This window comes from Barbus barbus (assembly GCF_936440315.1).
Source record: "Barbus barbus genome assembly, chromosome: 11".
Classification (NCBI taxonomy): Eukaryota; Metazoa; Chordata; class Actinopteri; order Cypriniformes; family Cyprinidae; genus Barbus; species Barbus barbus.
Window position 1 is genome coordinate 7,984,269 of NC_136739.1, and position 27,713 is coordinate 8,011,981.

At 37.0% G+C, this 27,713-nt stretch overlaps 1 protein-coding gene across 2 annotated transcripts in view; it reads right to left on the minus strand.

The window, feature by feature from the left end:
- LOC306876704 (oxysterol-binding protein-related protein 6-like) overlaps positions 1–27,713 on the minus strand; it is a gene marked incomplete at its 5' end in the record, with an annotated part of 54,267 nt that overhangs the window by 15,666 nt on the left and 10,888 nt on the right. For both annotated transcript variants that reach the window (XM_079428058.1, XM_079428057.1), the window contains 12 exons: positions 2,337–2,481; positions 2,581–2,659; positions 2,747–2,810; positions 8,373–8,510; positions 12,715–12,968; positions 14,136–14,223; positions 15,014–15,151; positions 15,731–15,838; positions 19,111–19,241; positions 19,671–19,839; positions 25,417–25,449; positions 27,473–27,565. In XM_079428058.1, the coding sequence (XP_079284184.1) occupies positions 2,337–2,481; positions 2,581–2,659; positions 2,747–2,810; positions 8,373–8,510; positions 12,715–12,968; positions 14,136–14,223; positions 15,014–15,151; positions 15,731–15,838; positions 19,111–19,241; positions 19,671–19,839; positions 25,417–25,449; positions 27,473–27,565 (1,440 nt within the window). The remainder of the gene's footprint in view (positions 1–2,336; positions 2,482–2,580; positions 2,660–2,746; positions 2,811–8,372; positions 8,511–12,714; positions 12,969–14,135; positions 14,224–15,013; positions 15,152–15,730; positions 15,839–19,110; positions 19,242–19,670; positions 19,840–25,416; positions 25,450–27,472; positions 27,566–27,713) is intronic.

The window sequence follows — 27,713 nt, forward strand, 5'->3', positions numbered from 1 at the left end:
TCAACTGAACCATCTATAATGACTGGATATGTTTTATAACAATTGTTCATCTTTCTTTCCTCAAGGAATTTTTTTTCTGACTTTCCTGCCTCTTTGGAACATTTCTGTTCACAGAGACTGTGGAGAGATGGTGTACAGCTTCATGACATTTGAAGTTTACTGCCGATGAACAGCTTCTGGGACACTGACAAACACCACTTTCCAGCAAGTTAATTTGGAGTTTATTTTTTTATTTTTTATAATTTATTTAGTCAAACTTGCATTCACTAATGCTGAAGTAAGATTTTAGAAGAAACCTTTTGGTCCTGTTTAATGTTGGTGCTAGTAAAGGTTTGAAAATTTATGGCCTGGTTTCACAGACAGGGCTTAGACTAAGCCAGGATTAGGCCATAGTTCAATTAGGACATTTAAGTCATCTTCATTAACATGCCTTAGGGAAAAACATTACTGGTGTGCATCTTGAGACAAAACAAAGGCACTGATATTTTTAAAGATCAGTCAGTGCAAGTTTCTTTCACTTGAAACAGCTCAGAATTACACTTTAGTCTGGGGCTGGCCTTAAGCCTTGTCTGTGAAACCGAGGGTACCATTAACACAGTTTAGTAATGTTTTACAATAAGGTCTCATTTGTTGTACGAATGATGATTTTCTTGATTGTTTTTTTGTATTAAGTGTGTGTGTTTGTGTGTTAGTAATCCTATACGTTATGGAGACCAAATGACTCCACAAGGATAGTAATACCAGTAAATTTTGACCTTGAGGACATTTTTAGGTCCCCAATGAGGAAACGGGCTTATACATCATACAGAATGATGTTTTCTATGATGGTGAGGTTAGGTACTTTTGTATGTAAGTGATTTTGCATTGTTCTCCAGACTCTTTCTAATAAGTGAGTTAAAGTGTTGCAGCTGTGTATAGTGTTTGGTTTTTCTTGTGCATCAGCAAAACACATTTTTGTGTATTTGTTTTAGAGATTGTTTTGTCAATAAATGTAGTGGTTTTTCATTTTGTGTTTGTGTTGATTGTAACTACGTAATTAAGAGATTTTTAAAATAAAATTTTAAATAGCCTATACTAAATTTCAACTTCATTGCCAGAGATATATAACATTGAAGTACATTGAAATGACATTTAAGTATATTTTAGTTCACATTAATTGCTTATTGAGAAGTACATATTTGTCATATTTCAAAGTACATATAAAATATACTAAAGTCACAACTAATTGCATTTAATGTTATTTTAAACTGTGATATATTTGCAATCAATTACAAATAACATGCATTTAGGTGGTCGAAAATATTACATTTAATTCATGCTTAAGTGTATTGTTAACTGACATTAAAGTATATTTTAGTTAACATTAATTGCTTGTTAATACATTAGTAGTACACTTTAACCATATTTTAAAGACACTAGAAACAATTATGAAAGTACATATACAGATGTACTAAAAAGTACCACTTAAGTGGTTTAAAAAAACACTCAAAAGTTCAACTTATAGCATTTAATATCACTTTAAAATGTGATGCATTTGAAGTTAATTACAATGTATTTAAGCATCGAAAAGAACATTTAATTTGTACTTATGTGTGTTCTTTTAAAGTATGTTATTTCTGCAATAAGTACACTTCATAAAAGTATACTTAAGTGCAATTGTTTTTCACAAGGGAACATATTAAAAAATAATGAAAATTAGTGCTGTCAAACAATTAATTGCAATTAATCGCATCCAAAATAAAAGTTTTTGTTTACATAATATATGTGTGTGTACGGTGTATATTTATAATATATATATATATATATATATATATATAAATACACACACATGTAATATATATTTAAGAAAAATATGTAACGTTTATGTATTACATATATTTATATATGATATAAATTATTTGAAAATAATGTAAATACATGTAAATATTTTCAAAATATATGCTGTATGTGAGTGTATTGATATATATACATTATAAATATACACAATACAAACACATATATTACCGGTATGTAAACAAAAACTTTTATGTTGTTTGCGATTATTTGCGATTGATTGTTTGACAGCACTAATGAAAATCAAAAAAGAAATAACAAAAACTTTGACTCGATATTCATGAAACAATGTAAATAATTATATCATGCTGGCCCTGTACTTGTCTTTTCATAAAAATAAACTCAAAAATATGATATCAGTAAAATGTTATAATGTACATCTTTATTTTTGGCGTTTTTTATCATAATAATATTAACTACATTTAAAAAAATTAAGACTAGTGGCCCCCTAGTGGTTGACTTACCCATTTGTGATATATAAGCTGTTGCAGATGAGCATGTACCTTAACAAAGGTGAGTTTGCAGATGCACGTAGTGTTGCGGGTGTTTTTAATCGTGACCTCGCCGTAATGTTCGATCCATCGCCTCCCGCTCAGAATGTTGTGGATGCATGTCGTCACCTTGTTCCACTCATAGTGATCACCATAACTGCCGACAAATGCAAAAAAACATGACACTGAGAGTCAGGCAGATGAAGGGACAGATGCAGGGTGAATAAATTGTGCAGAGAAACAGACAGGACTGTACCTGGGTAGCATGACATTCACTGTTCCGATGGGAAGAATCTCCATAGACTTTCCCCAAAACTTATTCTTCCATCTGACGTCTGACACACAAACACACACACACACACAATTGAGTGTGATAATAAAAAGTCTATGAGAGGTAAATATAGGAGTGGTATCAGTCTTACCTTGCCAGAATGTGAAGTTCTGTGACTCACAGTGACAAGCGGAGATGGGCGGATGATGGCTCACCTGTACACAGACAGAAAGATGTAATCACCCGCACAAGTTTATTAATAAAGCACAGCAAGAAGCATTTCTACAGAAAATAATTAATAAATTAAGATTTAGATTTCTAGATTTCTGTCATGACAACTATCTGAGGGTTTGTCATGGTAATATACATGATAATGTTAATGTGTTTGGTCTTAGCGGAATAGATCTGCTATGCTGCTGCGGCAGAACAAGTATTGAGATTTGTTACTGCCAACACATCCACAACATGTTGCTGTAAGCATGTAAGAAATAGTGCTGCTGCACAGATATATGAATAACCCCCATATAGCATACATGAATCACCCCGTAGCAGATCTATACAGGTGGAGCTGGGGAAGGTGGAAGGTTTCTGAAATGTTGAGCAGCGCTCATTGGCTGCTGATTCAAAAACAACCAATCAGCTGCGCCATGTGATGCCATTATGTCAGATTGAGTTAGACCTATTGGTAGGGATGGGTACCGTAACCCGGTATTAAATGGGCCCCGGGGCTAAATTATGAAAGACCGTGTTGTGTCGATAAGCTCTAACGTTAACAGTTTTGCTTCGGTACTGGAGAAATTAAGAAAATAAACATGCATTTATTACTGCTATGTGGATATTACCTTGCAAATTCTAGCTTGCCAGAGTTGCCAGTTGTTTTTATATGCAATAATATTTGGACATTTGTCTATGACACGTGTCAATCTCAAGGCCTGCCACATCATTTTATGTGGCGCGTGAGAGCATATGATTGTCTTAAAATAAAAAATCTATTCTGCTTTATATCATAAATTATGAAAGTGCGTATCGATACCACGAGTTTCTGTTTCTAACGCAGAGGAGCTACAGAGCGCACAACATGAATTGTGATGATAGAGGATAGAACTACAAATTCTGCAGTCTGCTTACACTTTAGGCCTGTTGATTTCGAAGTTGGCTTCCAGGGATCATAAAAAAAGTAGATATGAGGTAAAACTATTAAAAACTAGCCACGTTTCGTCTAGTGCAACTTCGTTCCCTTCACATTCGTTCCTCCCTAAAACCCAAACTTAACATCAGAATCGGCACAATCGGTGATTGTTGTAAAATGCAGTCTTTACTGTTGCTAAATTGCGGGACATGTATGATAAAACGTTGAAAAATGGATAAGCAAATTACACTTTAGCCTTTGAGTGCATGTCAAAATGATCAAATATACATAAAAATATGTCAAAATGGCTGGCTTGGAGAGTATTTACTTAAACAAAGTTTATGTCTTAAGTGGACTTGAACAGCTGGGAGAAAATCCGATGTGTGTCAATATATATGCAGTCAACTTCTCACGATTGAGCCATCAATGTTAATTAACCAACAAAATGCAAAGAGAAAATCTGAATAAAGTTAGCTTTATTAAGCAATAATCTATCACATTATACAGTGAAAGCTATGCAGTGTTATTTTACATTTGGTTATTTTATTAGATTTCTTTTGTAGGCTATATTACCTGAACAAACATGTTAGAATACCTCCATGAATAATAATGAATGCACCGTTTATTTCATTTGTATCTTTGTTTTATTGTATTTGTCAGTTTGTTATACTTTGTTTCTTTGTTCATTTTCTTCCTGTATCTTATCTTATGTATATAAAACACTAGAACTGCCTGCACACTGGTGGATTTTATATTAACTTCATTAAATGATATTTATTTTATTGGTAAGATTAGTAATACTGTTAAAACCTTTACAATACACATTCCTACCTACCGGACTGAGCCATCTAGAGTTTCATGCTAGACTTTTGGATTTGCACTTTGAGCACAGCCAGATTATTCTAGTTATGCATACTCTGTACGCTCAGTTCACACATGTGCCTTAAATAATTTTTTTCCACAAGGTAGTAACACTAGTAATTTCACAGTTGAGAATGAAACCGGTAAGAAAGAACAACAACAAACTACTGGAGACTGAACAACAATAGACATTAAGAGATGGGGATTACGAGACATTCACAACTGTAGTTTAAGCAAATACAGATACATTTTTATCACTCATAACATTTAGAGAAAATGGTGCAGACACAGGAAAAAGGACAAAACTTACTAGGGCGCATGTTTTGAGCACCTGTGTTTGCACACGATATCTAATGAAGTGCGTTTGGCTCTATGCATACGCTATGCTTTTGTGTCAAAACTGAAGCATACTTTGTACTTTATAAATAATTCCTCATGAGACCCCAATAGTGTCTCAAACTGTGCTCAGATTTGCCAAACACCAAAAGTCAAAGATTTCCCTTCAAATTATCCAAGTCTTAATTATCTGAGCTGCTCTCACATTCATTTCATACAGTATTTCTCATTTGTTTTTATAATTTTTTTAAGACGTGTCAAACTCCAGGGTCACTGTTTAGCTTAAACCTGCTCGAAAAAACCTGCACAGTGAGCCTTAAGACCTTGAATAGCTGGTTCAGGTGTTTAATTAGGGTTGGAGCTAAACTCTGCAGGACAGAGGCCCTCCAGAAACTGAATTTGACACCCCTGTTTTAAGAGAAACATTTAAGAAAAAGCAACATCAATTAATTCATCAAAAAACTTAATTAAAGGGATAGTTCACACCAAAATGAACATTTGCTCTTAATTTACTCAAGCTTTTTTCTTCAGTAAAAAAGTAAAGAAAAAGTCAAACAGAGCATATCAGGCAACACAAAATTAATACCTGTAGCTCCTGATGATATACTGAGGTCTTATGATGCAAAACAATCAGTCTATGCAAGAAACTGAACATTATTTACAACATTATTACCTGTAATTCAGAGCCTGACTCTTTTCTGCTAACTGCTTCAATGAACTGGTTCAAATAACTGATTCAGCAGTTTGTTTATGTAATCACACAATGATGTCACATTGATGTCAGAATTATATTATTAAAGCACCAAATAATGATGGGAAACAGAGATGTTTTACATGTCTAAAGCATATAAACCATTACTTAATCAGCACATAACTACTTAAACAACTCACCTTTTCACATGATAAGCATCATTTTAACCCTTCATTCAAGTTGGAACTGTTTCCTCCATTCAGTGACTGTTTAAGGAAACTGCTTCAGATGGTTCCATTCAATTTGGTGAACTGGTTCAACTCGTTCACCAAAAAGAACCGGTTCAAAAGAATGATTCAATTGACTGTTTGAAGGCTGAGGGTATGTTTACAGGTAATGTAGTAGTGCTGTCAAACGATTAATCACGATTAATCGCATTGGTTATGTAATATATGTGTGTGCACTGTGTATATTTATTACGTATATACAGTGGCATGCGAAAGTTTGGGAACCCCTTGCAGAATCTGTGAAAATGTGGATAATTTTACCAAAATAAGAGAGATCATACAAAATGCATGTTATTTTTATTAATATTTTATATTTATATTTATTAAATATCTTACTTTATTAAGTAAGATATTTTCCATAAAAGATGTTTACATATAGTCCACAAGACAAAAAAATAGCTGAAATTATTAAAATAACCCCATTCAAAAGTTTGGGAACCCTTGGTTCTTAATACTGTGTGTGGTTACCTGGATGATCTACGACTGTTCTTTGTTTTGTGATGGTTGTTCATGAGTCCCTTCTTTGTTCTGAACAGTTCAACTGAGCACTGTTCTTCAGAAAAATCCTCCATGTCCTGCAGAATCTTCAGTTTTCCAGCATCTTTTGCATATTTGAACCCTTTCCAGCAGTAACTGTATGATTTTGAGATCCACCTTTTCACGCTGAGGATGATAGAGGGACTCAAACACAACAATTAAAAAAAGGTTCAAACATTCACTGATGCTCCAGAAGGAAACACGATGCATTAAGAGCCGGGGGGTGAAAACTTTTGAACAGGATGAAGATGTCCAAATTTTTCTTATTTTGTTGAAATATCATATTTTTCCATTTAGTACTGCCCTTCTGACGCGACAGAAGATACTTGCATGTTTCCTGGAAGACAAATGAAGTACAATTTACCTTGATCTTCAAATTCAAAAAGTTTTCACCCCCGGCTCTTAATGCATCGTGTTTCCTTCTGGAGCATCAGTGAATGTTTGAACCTTTTTAAATTGTTGTGTTTGAGTCCCTCAATCATCCTCAGCGTGAAAAGGTGGATCTCAAAATCATACAGTTACTGCTGGAAAGAGTTCAAATATGCAAAAGATGCTGGAAAACTGAAGATTCTGCAGGACCTGGAGGATTTTTCTGAAGAACAGTGCTCAGTTTAACTGTTCAGAACAAACAAGGGACTCGTGAACAACCATCACAAAACAAAAAAACAGTCGTAGATCATCCAGGTAACCACACACAGTATTAAGAACCAAGGGTTCCCAAACTTTTGAATGTGGTTATTTTAATAATTTCAGCTATTTTTTTGTCTTGTGGACTATATGTAAACATCTTTTATGGAAAATATCTTACTCAGGACAGCACTAAATAAAAAATAACATGCATTTTGTATGATCTCTCTTATTTTGGTAAAATTATCCACATTTTCACAGATTCTGCAAGGGGTTCCAAAACTTTCGATCCCCACTGTACACACACATACAGTATATATTTTGAAAATATTATATATAAATATATTTAATATACAATATAATTTTTTTCTTAAATATATACAGTACAGTGGGGCAAATAAGTATTTGATGACTTATTTCATGCAATAAAATGGAAATGAATTGTTCAAAAATCATACAATCTCTCACAGTTGAGGTGTACCTACGATGAAAATGACAGATCTCTCCATTCTTTGTAAGTGGGAAAACTTGAACAATCGGCAGTGTATCAAATACTTATTTGCCCCACTGTACATAATAAATATACACAGCACACACACATATATTATGTAAAAAACCTTTATTTTGAATTTGATATTGATTTTGTGTTGCCACTCAGAGTAACGGTAGCCGGTGACTTGTATTTTATGGATCACCAAGGACCCTTTTTGGCTAAAAATCTTCTTTATTGTTCTACTCAAGAAAGAAAGTAATCTCGGATGGCCTAAGGGTGAGTAAATCAACAGGCAATTTAAATTTTTGTGTGAACGATCCCTCAAACCATAAAAAATAGCCTCTAAAATGTTCCTCTGGAACGGTTGCTTTCTTTTGTAAAGGCCAATGGTAAATTAAAATGAAATTGTTTGGCTGATTCAGTTTGAAAACAACAAAAGTTCAACAGACTCCAGTGGAGAGAGACACATGTCGGTTAGTTTATTCCAGAGTGTGTGGATGTGAGATAAAGCAAGATTAATTACACAATGAATTACTGAGCCTGTGCAAGTGTTTCTCTCTCATCACGGCCCTCTATGAACACACTGCATTATGTCAGACACACACAGCCTGTGAGAAAGTTCACTGCTGACAAAGACCCTTTTCAAGTCATGCAGGAAGAACCTTCGCCAGAGGACTACTGATGGCCTTGCCTCCAGCAAACACACACACACACAGTGGAAGTGGTGCAGTGCTACAGTGAAGGACAGGAACTCACCTGGAACAGGTACTGCTGCTATAGTGTGTGTGTGTGTGTGTGACATACATTAATTTGTACCTGTTCAGAAAAGAAGCAGAATCCTTTGTCTTCACGGATACATTCATACGTTTCCCCCAGAAGGGGGTTAAATGGTTTACTGCCCGCTCTATAATAGGTGGAGGAATATCCTGAAACTGCAAACGCTGCAATGACTGCCTGCACACACAAACAAACCAACCTGTCAATACACTCATTACTACTGAAAACATGGAGTCCAGATAGACTGTGTGCTCTTTATACAGAAAGAGCAGTGCTCATTGAAACAAGATAATGGGATAAATGTGTGTTAAGAGAGCATTACATCCACACAAACACACTCTGCAAGGTTTCAGGCCTAATCGAAATATTTTTTGTGTGTGCATTGTGACACTATTTTCATATTAATAATAATAGTTTTATGATGATCATGATTATTAAAACATCTTATTTAAATGGCAAAGTAGTTACAGTATGTGTAATTGTAATATTTGCTGTTTATGCTGATTAAAAACATTATTATAAAAAATAGTTGTTTTTTTCCTGGAAAATAAATCACATCACTCCGTAAAAATATCATTACTGTAAACATTTATAATAATAATACTTCATTTTTTAGTGCTTTGTGACATTATTTTCATGACAGCTAAGAATGATTAATAATATTAAATATTATAAAAAATTGCAAAATAGTTATACATCATGACAGTATTTGCTGTTAGAGCTGATAAAAACATTAGATTTTATAGAAAACTTTTTATAGAAGTACTTTTTCTGGAAATGGATAAATCATATTACCCTGAAGAAATCTCATTACTGTAATCATTAATGATAATAATAATATTTAATAATCTATTCATATTTTCATGACAGATAAGTATTATTATTAATAATAATAACAAATCTTTATTTAAACTTTAAAATTTAAAATCACTGAAGAAAAATTAAAATTATTTGCAAAATAGAAAAAACTATTGTAAAAAACTGTCAAAAGGCACTTAAGCTCATTCAGCATCTTTATATAAAATATAATTTCTTATTTCTATTTTTTGTTTGTTTTGTGGAGAGAACCTTTGTTCTCTTTGTTTTTGTGGAAAACATTTTCCTGAGAATTATTCAAAGTCTGCAACCGTAAATGTGCAGCACTAAGTCTAAAGCAGTCTAGCAGTCAGCCACCTACACTGCAGCATCATTACTACGGTATTAGTAGCGCTGCAGTGTGGAGAACGATCGACTGCATGTGACAGAGTGTGCATCACTGTGTGTGGACACTAAAACTAGGCTACAATAAAGGGATTTAATGAGGCCAGAGGTAAATGCCCACCTGCCTGTCCACAAGGGACATGTGTTCCTGCCTCAGGCCCTGTTCACCCTTCCACCAGCCACCTAACAGCTCCTGTTATATCGCTACGTATGAAGGTGAGTGTGTGAACATTCGTGTGTGGGCATGTTTCTGTGTGAGCACAAGTCTGTCCTTGGACACTCTGGACTACATTTCCCTGCTGGAAAATAAAGATAGAACTATATGTATCTGGTTTTACTTTGCTAGTCTACGCTGGTTATTTAGGTTGTTTCCAAACAAAAGTCTGGTCTTGATGGTTGATAGACTACTGACCGTTGAACTTGATTTTGATTTGGTGGAACATTATGGTTAAGCTTGTTAACCATAATGTTAAGCAACTATACCTACAATCTTAAAAATAAAGGTCTCAAAAGGGTATTTTTGCAGTGATGCCATAGATGAACCAAAGAAACCTTTCAGTGATCAGTTCTTGAAAGAACCTTAGTGTGTTTTGTGGAATGGAAAGATTCCATAGATGATAAAGATTCTGCATGGAAACATTGATGCCAATAAAAAAAACTGTTACAAATGCTTGTGTAAGGGAACTGTTGTGTGTGTGTCATGTGTTCCTGCCTCTTGTGCCCATATTTGGTTTGTTTCCTGTCCTTGTCATGTCATTAGTAGTTTATTCTGGTCCAGCCGTGTTCGTTAATTTACCTGTGTATTTATAGTCCTGTCTGTGTAGTGCCATTTTGTCTGGTCTACTCGTTACTTCCCGGTGTTTGATGTCTGTGTCTGCCTTGCCTTGTCCTGCCCTGACCTTGATGTCTTTAATTAAAGTATTATTTGAGTTTACATCCTCGTATGCGTGTTCCTTGTTCCTCCCTGCTGTGTGCACCGTGACAGAAGACCAGACAGTACAGTAAGCGTCGTCCCTTCACCGCGTTTTGTTTTGTCCAGTTTTTCTAGTGTTTTTTTTGTTCCTGTGTTTTGTGTTTTACCCGCCGTTTGCGGGAGTCAAGCCTGCCGGATCGCCGCTGACTCAATGCCCGCCGGATCGCTGCTGACTCAATGCCCGCCGTTCGCGGGAGATCCTCCCCTGCCGTTGGGATGGTCAGCCGGCCGGCTGGCACCGTTGTTGTAGTGGCAGCCGGCTGCCGCTGTATTGACCAGTGACCGATGTCTTTTTAACTTGTGTCTAGCCCCGGAGGGCTCCTGATACCCCCAACGTCCCCAGGGAATTTTTTTTTGGGGGGGTAGTAGGGTTCCGGCTGTAGGGGCCGGGCCGAGAGGGGTCCGAGGCCAAGGCTGTGTAGACATTCTGCCTTGGCCTTCTGTGCTCCCTGCACCGCCATGGTCTCCTGAGCCCCTGGCTCCACCATGGCCTCCTGGGTCTCCGCTGGTCTCGTCCAGCTCTCCTGGGTCTCCGCTGGTCTCGTCCAGCTCTCCTGTGTCTCCGCTGGTCTCGTCCAGCTCTCCGTCTGTCTGTTCCGCTCTGGAGGTCCCTGTCCTGTGTTCCGGTCCGTGTCTGTCCTGAGAGGCCTCCAGAGCGCCCACCCCCCCCTCCCCGATGGAACTGTTAAGGCTCGGGACGAGCCTTTCGGGAGGGGGGAGTAATGTAAGGGAACTGTTGTGTGTGTGTCATGTGTTCCTGCCTCTTGTGCCCATATTTGGTTTGTTTCCTGTCCTTGTCATGTCATTAGTAGTTTATTCTGGTCCAGCCGTGTTCGTTAATTTACCTGTGTATTTATAGTCCTGTCTGTGTAGTGCCATTTTGTCTGGTCTACTCATTACTTCCCGGTGTTTGATGTCTGTGTCTGCCTTGCCTTGTCCTGCCCTGACCTTGATGTCTTTAAGTAAAGTATTATTTGAGTTTACATCCTCGTATGCGTGTTCCTTGTTCCTCCCTGCTGTGTGCACCGTGACAGCTTGTTAGGTGTATGTCTTTTGAAAATTCAGATCCATTAACTCTCTGAAAGGGACAGCTCACCTAATAATGGAAATTCTGTCTTCATTTAATCAACTTTATATCATTCCACCCACTTTTGTTCAACTTCAAAACTCAAAATGAAGAAGATTTTTAATGAAGCCTGAGAGATTCCAGTCCTTACATTTGAAAGTCCATGTAACTAAAACTTTGATGCTTAAGCATAAAACGTTCGTAAAGACATTGTAAAAGTAATCCATATGGATGAGGTTCACTCTTGCGCATCAAGCAGATGTGATCAGAGAAACGACAAACAACAAGCACTACTCTACACTGCTCAAAACTCGCATTTGAATGCTCAGTAGCAGAAACGTACTTACAGGCTGTGAGTCACAAGCGCCAGACTGTCCTTGCAAAGTTGGAATTGTCCATCCTTTATAGAAACAGCCTTTGTGCAAGCCAGCATTGTAGGCTAACGTTACTCTTCCAGGTTCAGGAAATAGTCCTCTATAAAATGCGCTGCACACACTCTAATATTTGGGTTGAACTGTTCTGGAACAGTGTTGTAAATACAACTTAACCACTGATTTCTAGTTGTGTCCTCTTTCTTTAGCCCAAACAAAGTACTTTCACAACGAAACACAGCGTCTCCAGGACATGGCGCCAGCGGCAGCAACAATACTACAGCAAGAATAATAGTTCCGCCTTCTTTCGTTGCGTATAAATTTGGGCGGTGTTTTGCAAATCTCCCCACACCGTGATGTAGACATATGGGGGCGTGTTTAAATGAGCCGTTTTAGGGGGGCGTGGCGAGTCTTAACTTTTATAAAGAATATCTCTTTGGTTTTGAGACTTTAGTCTTTGCAACTTCAGGGATCTTATCTATGCACAAACAGCTTGTAACACTCCAAAGAGAAAGGAAAACTTGAAAACGCATCATATGACCCCTTTAAATCTGTTCATCATATAAGTGATTGTGTCTCTTCAAAAGACAAGGATTAAACCGCTTGGCTCATATGGATTAAGATGTCTTTATGTATTTGGTGGAATTGTTTTTTTAATGGAAGTACGTAAATTTTGCAGGCTTATTTGTGTTTGGAACGTCATGAAAGTGAGCTACTGATGACAGAATTTGTATTTTAGGGTGAACTGTCCCTTTAAGAGCTGGAGCATACCATGCGTTCATAGGGGTCTTCGGTTTGAGCTGCTTTATCCAGCAGCTCTGTGTACTCCAGCTCCTCACTCATGTGCTGCAGTGTGTTCAGGGGTTCATTCAGCTCCACTGGCATGGACACTTTAGACAGGTCTTTCCCGATGTTGTTCTTTAGGATGTTCCACAGGTTAATGTTGGAAGTGTCAGGGGCGGGTGCAGGGAGACACGTACGTCTACCGTTACGAAACGCACCACTGGCCAGATCACCATTAGGCACTGAGGGAGAAACACAAGGTTACTCATTGAAAACCAGGGTTGGAGGATATATTGAGTATCAACAATCAGGGTTTTTATAGTTAACTGAAGAAAAAAAAAAAAACTAAAACCATAAAAACATTTTCATTACTTGAAATAAGATAAACATTAACTGAAATAAAATATTAAAACAACCTTATTTTATTTCAGCAGCTTGCCAAGGCAATATCTCTCATTTTAATTTACTCTGAAAACTTCATGTACTAAAAATAACTAAAACTGACATAAAAATGTATTAAAAAAACAACCTACATATACATTAAAATGAAAACACAAAACAAAACTACTAAAACTAAACTAAAAATGGAAAATATAAAAATAAAACTTCAAAATATGAATACAAACTATATTAGCGTCTCAACAATTCTACAGCGATAATGTCTGCAATATAATGATAGTGATACTTTCATTAATTCAAAACTAAGTCGCACATCTTCCCAACATCAAAGGAAAAAAAACAACTTAAATTTTGTAATAAGAAATGACGGCACTATTTTCATAACACAGTATACTGTATTACATAAATTAAATAAAATGTAACTATTGTAATGTGATATATAAATATATAAATTTGATAAATTTTCCTGAAAATAAAATCAAAATGCAATATGTAAACAAAAACAAAACACTTAATACAAAAATGTCCTAAAACAATCTTTACATTTTTAAAAAATTTACATTCATCTTGACTTCTCTTTTGGTTTTGGGGTGAAATATGACCCCCAACATGCTCTTGACAGATCCTGTGATATTAATCCCTTTGCATTTTATATTTTGATATACACATTACAACAGTCATAATTTTACTTGATTTACATTACACTCTGTAGATAATATATTATATACTGTATGCATTTGTGAGAGGATTTGTCTTTCAGTTCATGTGTGTGGATGTGTGCGTGTGTGTGTGTGTTTGGATCTATTGGAGGGAGAGAGCATGTGTGTGTGTGTGTGTGTGTGTGTGTGTGTGGATGTGTGTGTGTGTTTGGATCTATTGGAGGGAGAGAGCATTTGTGTGTGTGTGTGTGTGTGTGTGTGTGTGTGAGACGCAAAGGTCATGCGTCCCATCAGGATGGCATCCTGCTCTAATGAGCGGAACAAAACGAAGAGGAGGGAGAGCGATCTTACTCTGTCTGGAAACGTTATCTGTGACGCTGGCGTTGTCCTCTGAAATGTTATCGCTCACATCGCTGACGTAAGACTCATCATCAGAGGCCTGAAAGAGAGAGAGATGATGTTACTCACTGTCTTTCATTTTGCGCAGTGCTGACTAAGTGTAAAATGTGTGTGTGTGTGTGTGTGTGTGTGTGTAATGACCTACTGCAGTGCAGTGTGCAAGTATACAAATAAACACACTTAAACAGATCATGTTTACACAGATGACACTGACAGCTGATAAATCCTAACTGGTAATTGCAATGATTCACTTGAGCTTGAATATGGACACATCTAGTCATTCTTTATAATAATAATAATTTTTATTATTATTATTACTACAAGTCACTTGTGGAAATATGGGATTTATGTACCGAAACTCATATTTGAGTCGCTCTGATGTCATTGAGAAATGCTGGTTTCAATCATTAACTGAACTGTAGAATTTCTATTGTAGAAAAAATTATATTTTAAGTAAATTACATTCTTTTGCTCTATCTAATGATCAAAGAATCCCTAAAAAAAACGTGGTGTGATGGTTTCCACAAAAAAAAAAAATAAGTAGCACAACTGTTTTCAACATTGATAATAAGAGATGTTTCTTGAGCAGCAAATCAGTATATTAGAATTATTTCTGAAGGATCATGTGACACTGAAGACTGGAGTAATAATTCAGCTTTGATCACAGGAATAAATTATATTTTAAAGTTGTAACAATAGAAAACAGCTGTTTTAAATCGTAATATTTCACAATTGTACTATTTTTACTGTATTTTCAGTAAAAAAAAAAAATACATTGTTATTTTTCAGTATATATAACTTTAACGTTAACACACACACAGACTTTTCACCTCGTTCTCTGATGAACTGGCGGACAGAAGCACCTCTTGAGCATCGAAGAACTCAGACACCGACTCTGACATGGAGAGTCTGCTCTCATTGGACACCTGCTGGGAGAGAGGGATGCCCACGTGGAGCGGATTGCCAGCCTACAAAACACACAAACATACACAGAGTTACTTCAGTGTGTCAGTTGAAGATTTGTGTTTGTAGAGCTAAAATTTATCACAGGCAGCCACTTATACTCAAGGCCATTACACAAAGATATACAACCTGATGTGAGGAGCACAAAAGCCTGAAGGATTTAAATCTTGTAGAAAGTGAAAGCCTTGAAACACAATGTCTGTTGCCAATAGTTAAACACATGGTTGATCAGTACGAGCAGCCATCTCGTGGGACTCATTATGTCTAATGATTGCTCTGTTTGGTTGTATTGCAGCCAAAGTGTATGAGGCCAGAGTACTGAGTGTCACTTTCTATCTGATTCATCCTTTAAAGAACCAAACAAGAGCAAACGTAAGAGATTTCAAGCTTAAACAGTGACTGTCTTTATGATCAAGAAAATGGGTGATTAGTGGGTGTAGCTCCAGGTGGTTTTATGCTCTTCTCAGCCATAAAAAGGGACAATTAGATAAACATAACCTGACCAGCCTATTGGCCAAATAATTTCAAAGCCCAAGTTTCATCCACATCCAACACATTTCATTGTTAAGAACACAGACACAGACCTCGTCAGGACTGCTGATGATGTTCACACTGACGACCTGGTCAGACAGAACCGACTCAGAGTGGATCCGGTTCAGACGGGTCTTGAGCTCAGAATTCTGGGACAAGGCCTAGACAACACAATCATCCAGAACAAGTGAGCAGATGAGTGTATGAAGGGTCAAAAAAATCAGGATCTAGAGACATTCAATGAATCAATGAAGGGTCGTTCCATGAAATCGGTGCCTTTTCCACTTAAAAAAATATTTAAAAATAAAATAAGTTTAATCAGCATTTTTTTAAATATCCATGAAATGAAGACACCTTAAAATGACAAGAAATTGCATTGAGCCATCTCAGGCCATGTGATTTATTATTTTATGACTATTGTTCTACCTCACGTTCAACCCTGTTACCGACAAAAGCATTACTAGATACTACAGTTTAATTAGAACTACGTGATAGTTTTCACATATATGAGCAGCATTGTACTCCCTTTTTCACTGGGATTGTTTTAAATTTTGATTTTTTTTTTTAAATATTTTTATATTTGTCATTGAGATGACCAAGAACATCCTAATTTTGGAGAGTGACCACATGTCAATTAAGAAAATATTTTTTTTTTACAAGAGAGATATTAAAAAAAGGGCTTTGTCCAAAATAAAATATAGATCAATTACAATGGGAAAACCTGGAAGGCTGTATCAAATATGATTTTTTACAATTTTTATGAAATGACAGTAACAGGATTGACGTCATAGTTAATTACTGACCAGAGTAACAGGGATGACAGGACACACACATTCTTCAGCACATTTTCTTTTACAATTAAAAATGGCATTATATTGTTTTGCACTTACTTGGCATAGTTGTATGACAACAGTAAACAGTCAGTCCACATTACATTACAGATCTAATGTTTTAAGGGTATTGTAATTACATAATGCGTCCATCTGTTTGTGTCCCTCACAGAACTTCAAATATACTGATCTGGTTAAATTATTAGGCAAGAAAGATTATCAGATCTTTGTGTTTCTGTCATCATCTGAAACCAGACCAAGATCTTGACTTTCTTGAACATTGCAAGACTGGTCTTCACCTTGACGTCTGCAGTCACCTTGCTGCTCTTGTTTGTAAATGAAATGACATGGATGCATTATTGACGATGAGTTATGGAAAAAAAAAAAATTCTTGAGAAAAAAGTTTTATTGAGACTGATCGCCCTATCTTGGTCCTTAACAACAACAGTAATAGTAACAATACCAATAATACTAACTAAAATGTTACTCATGCTCATATGTCACTGAATGATATAGGCATTAGCTCAATATTATACCCATGGTGAGCGTTAAACATATTTGCATTTTACACAGACAATCTTTTAAAACAGGGTGACACCTAATCTATGTCATTCCAGTTACCCAAATGTCAAAACCTGTTACCCTGAAAAGTAACAGGGATGACAGTAACAGGTTTGACGATTTCACACTAATTTCAAACTAATTTGCTAATTTCTATCTAATAGTCAAGTTCACAAAAGCACATGTTGTACACTTTGAAAGGAGTTTAATTATTGATATTGATTACATTGAATGTAATAAATAATTGTTTAAATTTACATTTTAAAAATGGAAACAGTATTGACACTGCATGATGGCCTCCCTCAGTCAAGCCTCATAAATCATCAAAAATAGAACATTATAGGAGTGAGAGAGAAACATGCTTGTGTTTTAAGTGTAGGAATACTGAGTGAGAGATGATGTAACCTCCTAGAAGTGACGCCACTTGAATGTACATTATGTTATAAGGGTCTTTTGATGAGGGTAACAGGGCTGACATGAAATCAGGGGACACCAATAAAATGATTTAATGATTTTTATAGAAAAAATGCATACTTGTGCCAAAAACAGAGACTATATTTAAAACAATGTGCAAATGTGATTTTTTATTTATTTATAATTTTGCCTTCATTTTGCAAATTAAAAGTCCTGCTGAAAAAGAAAAATCTTAATGAGGGACAGGCCAAAATCCTTACCCTTATCAGCATAAATGATATTTAAATTATTTAAAATAATATTTAATTGACATTTTTGATGTAAATAATACATAGTATTGTTATGTTTTTAAATTGCAAATTTATTCGTTGCTATATTAAATCTATGTTTGATTAGCTCTTAGGGACGCAGAAGGCACAGATTCCATGGAATGACCTGAATAAATATTTTATTATCAATTTATTGTTCTTAGGCTAGATGATGGAACTGTGAATCTGATTCTAAATGTACATTTTTGTTCAAAGTTTTGGGGTTGGTCAGATTTTTTTATGTTTTATTAAAAATTATTTTCTGCTCACCAAGGCAGCATTTATTTGATCAAAATACAGTATATACAGTAATTTTGTAGTAAAATTACAATTTAAACTAACCGCTTTCTATTTAAATCTATTTTAAAATGTAGTAGCTATTTATTTTGATTGCCATGTCAGCATCTAAGGCTATCTTCATGGCAAAAACTGAGTTGGAATAATACAAGAGTTACATACTGGAAAAGTCTAATAAAATATGTTTAATGGAAGTGGGGGTTATTTTAACATGTCATTTATTTTTGTGATGCAAAAACTTTCAATTGCGCTGCTTAATATTTTTGTGGAAACTGATCTTTTCCAGGACTCTTTGATGAATAGAGCATTCAAAAGGAGAGCATTTATTTGAAATAAAAATATCTTTCACTTTTTCAATTTAATGCATCCTTACTGAATAAAACTATTAATTTTCTTTAAAAAATCTTACTGACCCCAAACTTTTAAACAGTAGTGTAAAAGTCTCTTTTAAATGTCATGATGTCAAGTCTTATGAAAAACACACAGCACTGTTTAGCAATGGAAAAGATGAAAGGTAAACTTTCTTCTTTGAGAAAATTTGGATTTCTTCTTGAGAAATTATATCAAATTCGGATTTTGGCAATGTACTGAATGAGACAGGAGAAGACAAGATAATTTGACACTTGACCTATCTCCCTATCCCCCCTTTTCATAGATTTATTTAAATAAACCATTGTTGAATAATGATTTGGTGTATGCCTTCTATGCATGTTTTGTATTTTCAACTTCTCCTTCCTATTGTATTACTATCTGGAATAACTTGTGTTACTATTACTATTGTGTTACTTATGTGCCTTTTTATTTATTTATTTTTTTACTGTTTTTTCATATGAAAAGATGTAACTACAATATTGTTGTATTGCATTGTTATTATTGAGTTACATCTCAATAAACAGATTGTTTAAAAAAAAACATACAGCAAATATTGAAGTCATATGCATATTGTGTAAATCCACACAAATAAAAGGTGAACTCTATTTTTGTTGATTATAACAGTAACAGCATGTGGTGGGCGGAGCTGACCTGTGATAGGGAGCGGTGGAGGGTTATAATCTGATTTGATTGGCCGGTCTGCTCCTTTTCCAACAACACCTGTTTAATCTTCTCCTTCTCTATGGCCACAGTGTTGAAGGCAGACTTCAGAAGAGAGTGCACTGCAACAGACACACACACACAGGTTCATGCTGAGTACAGGCTGTGTCTCTGGGTGTGACCTGGACCTGTCGCCCACTATCATTCAACAACAGCTGTGCACCTTTTGTTTTTCAGTGTGTAACTGACTGCCTGAAGCGGTGTTTCCAACATATCCAGTCAACCTTCAATAATAAAAAACAAATGCATCCTGCCTAATTCACTAATTTTAGTCTTACAAACTTGTAACACTGTAACAGTAACAATGAGCTCACAGACTCAGAAGCCCCCCCCCCCCCATTAGTTTTTTCTTTTCACTTTTTCAAAATTAGTAACTTCAGAGTTTATGAGTCTTTTTAAGCCATTCACACAAAATTACAAATTAAAAACACAACATTTCTCTTGCCATGGCAAAGTAGATCCAGTGACAATGGCATGAATGCTTTGTTCACCTTTTTGCGCAATTATGCAGAAATCTTCCTGCAGTTTGATGTAGTCACTGGCGCTGTCGATACTGTCAGTCAGACGTGTGACCGGGGTTTGAAAATCAGCCAACTCCACACATAGGTTAGGATTAGAGGAGTGGAGACGCACTTGAGACATACTTGCACTCAGGGGAACCTGAAACACACACACAAATCCCAATGAGATAGTAGTGATCCCAGACACAGTGCAGGGATAACCAGCAACGTGGGCCTCTGAACACTTCTGAGAGTTAAGTGATTCCATCGACTGAGGAAAAAACCCAACTGGGGACATCTGAAGTCTGGATTGGATGAGTATAGTTTAGTTAGATTTCAGTAAAGAGTTCACAGACACAAAAACACACATCAGGCAAAGCAGTGTAAAGTTAAGATCACAGGTCAACAGTGAAATTAAGTTACTTCGTACATTAGCACATGATGACATGTGAACCACCAGCATGCATTAATGTGTTATCATGAGCTCAAATAATCAAAACAACAATCACACAGTCATACAAAGTCAACACAGGCTGTGTTTACAGCGCTTAGTTGTAAGTAGAGTTGGTTTGAGTCAGAACAAAACCCTATCATTCAGAGCTGCTGACATCCAGTTTATTTTAAAACATTGTTCAAACCCTTTTTTACTGCACCAACTGTATGCTTTGAATTTAAGGATGCAGATAAGATCAGAGTTTGCTCTCATTTGGTCAACTCACTCAACATCTCATTATGGTACCGTACATGCAACTGTGTAGCTATTCATGAAGCCTTACACTACCACGCCTTTAGGCCATTGGTCAGTGCACTAGGGCATCAGTTTCCAACCCTGGTCCTGGAGTACCCAAAACGCTGTATGGATTTTTTTATGGTATTGTCTATAGTTACCTAATCAAGCACACCTGAATCAACTCATCGGTGCATTAGGAAGTCATCAAAAATAAGTCCCACTGGGGGTACTCCAGGACCAGGTTTGGGAGCCTCTGCACAGGGGAAGCCCTTCCCCTTCTGTACATGACAACCTACACTGGCTCAACATTTAATTTAAATGGTTTGTTTACCCAAAAAATAAAAATTCTGTCATTAATTACTCACCCTCATGTTGTTCCAAATCTGTAAAACCTTCGTTAATCTGAGAGCTTTCTGACCATGCATAGACAGCAATACAACTCTCAGATTTAATAAAACAATATATTTATTTGTGTTCCGAAGATGAACGAAGGTCTTACAGATTTGGAACAACATGAGGGCGAGTAATTAATGACAGAAATTTCATTTTTGGTAACTATTCCTTTAACATTTTTCCCACTTGTGGCATCTACACACATCCTCAGCACACTTTGTTCAACCATCCAAAAAGAGAAAATGTACAGTTTTTTCTATGGCTTTAACAAACAAGGTTTACAAAGTTCTGTGTACCTCATAGACAAAGGCGGGCAACTCTGGGCCCTCGAGTTCCACTGTCCTACAGAGTTTAGCTTCACCCCTAATCAAACAAACCTGAATAACCTAACCAAGGTCTTCAGGATCACTATAAAGTTATACAGTACATAGGTGAGTTTGATCAGGGTTGGAGCTAAACTCTGCAGGACAGAGGACTTCAAGAACCAGAGTTGCCCATCCACAATCTATCTTGATAAAGCACTGAACAGAGGGAAGATTTTATTTCACTGACCAGCCAAACATTCATGACTTCCATAAAGAAGGAATCTCCAAACAGGATCTCACCATCTGTCCAGTGTGCTTAGGCACTGCTGTCAATTGCTTGCTCTCACTACCACAAACTCTCTACAAGGGTGCTTAGCAGAACAGCAATTTTATGCAGGATTCCCAGCAAAACACCTTACGGGGGGGGGGGGGGGGGGGGGGGGGCGTGCCCGCATTGATGGTCAGTGACGTCTTCACTCCTTTAGACGACTGGGTTCTCCTTGTCTGAGGACCAATAATCAGGGTCATTGTTGGGGGGAATATTGTTTGGGATGCAAGGCCCACTAATGTCCTCTAGTCCAAGTTTGTTCTAGGCAGAGTGGCAACTCTATCAAGAAGGAATGAGGCATTTTCCCTTTTCTGGATCTGAAGCTTTCAACCGTTATCTCAGAATTCAAATCACGGATTTGTGTATCAATATTCTGAATCTCTGAATTCTGTACATCGGAAAAAAAAAATGGTTTACCTCTACAGATCTCAAGGATGCATATTTACACATCCTCATTCATTTCTGACACAAAACACGTCTACGTCAATTTATAATTACAAGCACTAAGTTTGATCATAATCCTACAAAAAAAGTTATCTTCAACAAAATGCGTGTTCATGGGGGTGCATTTCAAGGATCAAGCATTCATGTTGTAACAGAAGAGGAAAAGATTTCAGAATAGCCTGAACCAGTTCAGTCTGAGGACACTGGTGTCCTTTCGTCTTTGTCTGAGTCTGTTAAGCATTGGCCATAGCAGTGGTACTGTTAGGACTACTTTTGGGAGAGACTTTAAGAGATGGGTGACTTCTCTGAAGTTGACTCCCTCCAGTCATTTATGCAGATAAGTATGAGTGTCAGCTCAATGACTAGAGCACTGTACATTTGGAGGAACACTAGTCTCTGGGAGGGTGATTCAATGACGGGATGAACCACAAGGTTCACCATGATAGACAAATTTATGCGTGACTGGGGATTTGTGATTAAAGATCAGACAGTGAACAGGACATGGCATCTTTCTCATTGAAGTGTGCATATCAACAATGTTGGAATTTGCACTGTTTGTTGAGATTCTCCAATGGTTGAATGCTCTTCCAGAGAGAGATGCATGTTTCTAGGTCTGTCAAAGGCACAGGCATAGATTTTTTGCTAAAAACCCACACCTGAGGGAATGAAGACTTTGACGTAGCAGTGTAGATATGGAAAAGATACTGTATATGTAGGTATGTTCACCTCATAAGTGTCTGCTGTCCATTTTACTGTGTACCAGACATGCTAGGCATAGACACACCAGCACACCTGTATCTTGACAATCTGCTTATGCATTTCTACCTGTCAGCCCTAATATTCCCGCTCTGAATAGAATCAGACTGGGCTGGAGGAGAATGGTGACGCTGGCCCCACTATGACTAGGGAATCCAAATATTTGTTTTAAAGGGCCATGAAACCCCCTGTTTCAGCACTGGTTAGTTCTCACCACAGTTTTAAAAAATTCTAAAAAAGTGGGCCTGGTGTGTTGCGGAGCAGAGGGAGAAGACGGGAGACAGACAACACACACAGCTTCAGTTTGAGACCATTTCATTTCGCTCCTATTGAGTTAAAACACAAATAAATGCACAGTCATTTGCACTCTGCATCGAAAACATATACTGTTGCACCTTATTCTGCGGCGTTTATAAAAGCCTTTTGACGGGTTGTGTTGTCTCACAGAGCTGTAAAAACTGTTACACTCACTAAGTGAATGAATCGCGCTTGTGCCGAACTATTACAAAGCAAAAACAAACACTCTCCTTCGATCCATGAACGTTTCTCTCAGTTAACGCAATGTCATCTGAAGCATCTGTCATGGCAAATCAACACATGCTGTTGTGAATAATTAAGCGAAGTGTCTTCTCATAGGATAAGAACACGCAGTCTCATGAATAATTTAATAGACACCGATGCGTCATCTATGTACTATAGTCCTCTGCCACGTCACAAATTGTGACATCAACACGATGTCGATTTAAAACCCGGAAGATGAAAATAGCACAAAAAAGCTTAAAATTAACCAGTTTTCTCCAACAATTAAAATTAACGGATGCTAACATGGTCTTCTATGATGTGCAACACAAACACCTCTGCTAAAGTCTCTGAAAAAGTAGTCTGGGGTTTCATGACACTTTAAAGGTTAAGTAACTTGCATTGTTTTACTTCCTTGTTTTTGACATATCCGACCGAACTACAAACTTTCCAGTGATGCCTGTGAGAAAGGGTTATTAACTCGACAAGGTCGTCGCGCACGTGCGCCGCCGCATGCTCAATCCACTCAGCGTGCTTTGCTTATCAGCTCGCGCACATCAGCTATACAGGCGTTAATACTGAATGTTTAACATTATATTAACTGCATACATATACTTCGTAGACATCCTTACTCTCTGCTGTCTGTTGTTCTGTTGTCGGTGTTTCTTTGTCTGAATACGGCACTTATCACTTGCTGTGTGGTATTGGCAATTGGTATCGTGGCATTTTAATGAGTACATGTACAGGAGCTCAGTATCGGACCCATCCTATCGGGCGCATCCCTAGTGAAAACTAAACGGTGCTGAAATGGGGTTTTATGACCATTTAAGGTTTCCTGTCCAAGTTAAACTGCATGTTTCCGAATGTCACTGATGTAATTCTGAGACCTTGAGCTAATTCCATTAGGCTGTTGCTTGACTTAAAGTGTAAACCTTGTTGATGCCAGACATGATGAGGCACCGATAGAAAACTGATGCCCAGTTCTATTTCTGGAATACTCCAAATGAATTTCAGAATTTCTGCTTTGATGCTTTCAGTGTAGACAGCTTCAAGCGGTTATGCCCGGTGTAGACCACATTTATAAGAAAAGCAGATAATTCTGTTTCTATGCTCTATTAGACATTCCTCGATCAAAGGCGCTGGATCAGCATAACATTCAGGTTTTAAAGGTAAATCTAGAGTGTACCATTCCTGTCTGGCTACTAAGCAGATGATTCCATCATGGAATTTCAATAGGGTGGATATCAAGGCTGTCTGATATAAGATTACTACCCACATTCACCACAGTGATGCATGTCAGTGAGCTGAAGAGTGTTTCTATTAATCCTGCATGCCTCAGGTTCACATCTTATCTGAGATCACGTTACACCCAATCTGCCATTTGTCCCTACTGCGTCAAACTGGGTTTTTCTAGTTTGGAATTTCAAATCCCAGCTTTATATCCAACCCCATTCAGGTGTGGGGAGGAGAAGAAATGTATTGTTTATATCTGGTGGACGGTGAGCAGTAATTTGTTTGTTTTGCAAATCCAGCAAGAGGTACAGCAATCTAAAACACTTGTCTCACTGGTTAAGGGAAGCTATCAAGATGCATTATTTATTAAAAGGCCTCAAGGAGTTAAGAGTTCATTCTACTGGGGGAATGACTACCTCTTGAGTCCTGTTTAAAGTCATCTCAACAGAAGACCTAGTAGACTGGGCTTCCCATTTACATGTTGGTGAAATGTTATAGCCTAGAACTCATTAAAGCCAATGCGATGCTAAAAGCAGGGTCTTGAAGGGAGGGAATCGCTCAATTAAAAGAGAAATGCATTTTTTCACCATTTACTCACCCTCTTGTTGTTCCAAAACTGCATACCTTTTTGGGGGTTGGACATGTGCAGGTGGCCTTATTTTAAGATCTTTACAAATGTTTGCCATATCCGACAATGAGATGTCAAGCAAGTGGACTATAAGAGAACTACTGGTTATTGTAACCTCAGTTTACTAAGGAAGAGCCTGAACGAGTAATGGTATAGAGATTTAAGGACTGCAAAACAGATGTGTGTACAATGACAGTCTTCATAGCCCCATATCACTCTCATCTCCCTCAGAGAACTTGGGTTACAACAGTAGCCTAAAGCTATTTCTAAAAAGGCCACACTGACATAATGTTTTGCAGAAAGAATGTAAAGCAGCACTGAATGCAAGGGATTGAGAGACTACAGCATGGTGATGTCATGGTGTAACACCAAGATAACATCACAGTGAAGGTTCTGCTTACTTTAGCGCTGTGTGACTGGGGAAGTGACTGGACCTGGGGGTGAAGACAAGAGCCAGATATATATTTAACCAAACACACCTCAAGAGTTACTCACACACACACACCCCATTATTTTCAACATCACAGAAAACCTTCCCAATTTATTACAGATGACCTTATTAAGGAATGAAAACAACAAGGTCTTTCAACAGCATATGTGGATCTGTCCAGTTTTGTCACTCAGTTTAAAACCAAGCAAAAATTGCCCAAGTAAAAAAGTAATATCTTTAAAATACATGTATTTCATGCTAAGTATAGTTCAAATCTATTATCATATTTACTGACATATTGCTTGAGATTTACTGATATAAAAATTAAAATTAAACTGTAATTGGAGGACTACTTGTGCACAATGCCCATTTCTTTATATAAAGCCTAAAATGTGTTTTAATGTCACTATTGATGAGGATTATATGATCTTTGAATAATATCGGTCTTTAAATGCAATAGTTCAAAATCTCTAGATCAAATACAGAGTTTTGGCATGAAATTCTAGATGGCACATTCCGATAGGTCTAACTCAATCTGACCTAATGACATCATTATCACATGGCACAGCTGATTGGTTCTCTCCTGTATCGGTTTCCAATGAGCTCTCTGCTCAACAGTCAAATATATGACTACAGCTTGCTGTAGCAGTTTGCAGCGTGCTTCAGAAACCCTCTTCCTTCCCCAGCTCCACCTGTCTAGATCTGTATGAGGTGATTCATGTATGCTATGGGGGGTTATTTCATGTATGTTATATTTGCAGCAGCAGTATTTCTTACATGCTCACAGCAGCATGTTGTGGATGTTTTGGCAGTAGCAAGTCTGCTGCAGCAGTGTAGCAGATCTATTCCGCCAAGACCAAATACATTAACAATGTCATGTACATTACCATGCCAATCCCTCCGAGAGTTGTCATGACAGAAATATACTTCAGTTCATCTTTAGTTGGACTTCAGCACTACTTCCACACAATTAAAGCACATTAAGCACACATTAGTTGTTCCAATTTAGCAGACTTTAAGTATACCAGTTTAGTACACCAACAGTACAATTACAGGGTATTTTTATTAAGTACATAAATATGTAAATGTATTTGTAGTATACTTAGCATGAAATAAATGTATTTAAATTATATGATAGTATATTTATTTTTCACTAGTTTAGTTTGGTTTTACAGTAATGCACTTACGATGAAAGTCTATAGGGTAGACATTCTTTTAAACAACATAATTTACTTTAGTATCAAATGTCTTGCATCTTACATATAACCTTTGTATGTTTCCTGAGTTGTGCTGAGCTGTGTTTTTTCATATTTTCATTATTTCAATTAATGATCCAAATAAATGACAACAAAACATTTATGAGGAAATAAAACAGAAATGGCCAGTCCCGTTCGCTCACGCTCTTTTGTCTGTAGCGATCCATTATAAATGGAAAAAGTCCTTTAAACCATGGCCGATATGCTGTTAAAGGTTCAGAAACAGTTTAAATGGTTTATAATGGATCCACTGAGTCAAATGTCAGGCCTTCAGAGTGTTAGACCGCAGCAGGCGGTGTCCTCTGATGCTCTGGCTGAGGTTAAGGACTGCAATAATGAGGTTGTTCAGAGGGTAAGTGGTCATGCGTGTGTGCGTGAAGGTTAAGGAAACTGACACACACTAAACTCTCTCAGCTGCAGTCCCGGGTGCATTGAGACGGTGTGGCAAATTCACTAAACAACTGAGCCACTTGTGCATGCAGGCACACTTTTGACATTTTAAACTGATGCAGATGCCTGAATTGCAATGTTGGAACAATGCTGTACAGTCTGAGTAAATTATGCCAGATTGTAGTAGTCAGCTATGGCCTCTATAACTCAGAACCAGCATGCAAGAATAATAAGCATGTAAACTGCATTCAGCACTGTTTGCACTGTTACCTTATTTGCATAATTTCAGTTAATCAGATGCTAACATGATGCAGACAGTGCAATAAATAATTTATAGCTAAATTCCTCTCAGTGTTGATTGTGGGTGTTGTGAAGATGTACCTGCTGTTGCAATTTTGCATCTTTGCTGACACTTTTAGTCCTCCATCTTCTGCTGACTCGCTTTTCTTTCTTTGTCAAATCTACACAGTTACTCTAAATTACATGGACACATACACACATGCAAAGCAAAGGGGTGAGAGTGTTAATAGCAGAAAACTGAAGCACTGAAGCCACTGGCAGTGACAAAAGAAGATGCTGTAAATGTGTGATGAAATTTTATTTCATAAGAAGAGGTGATGAG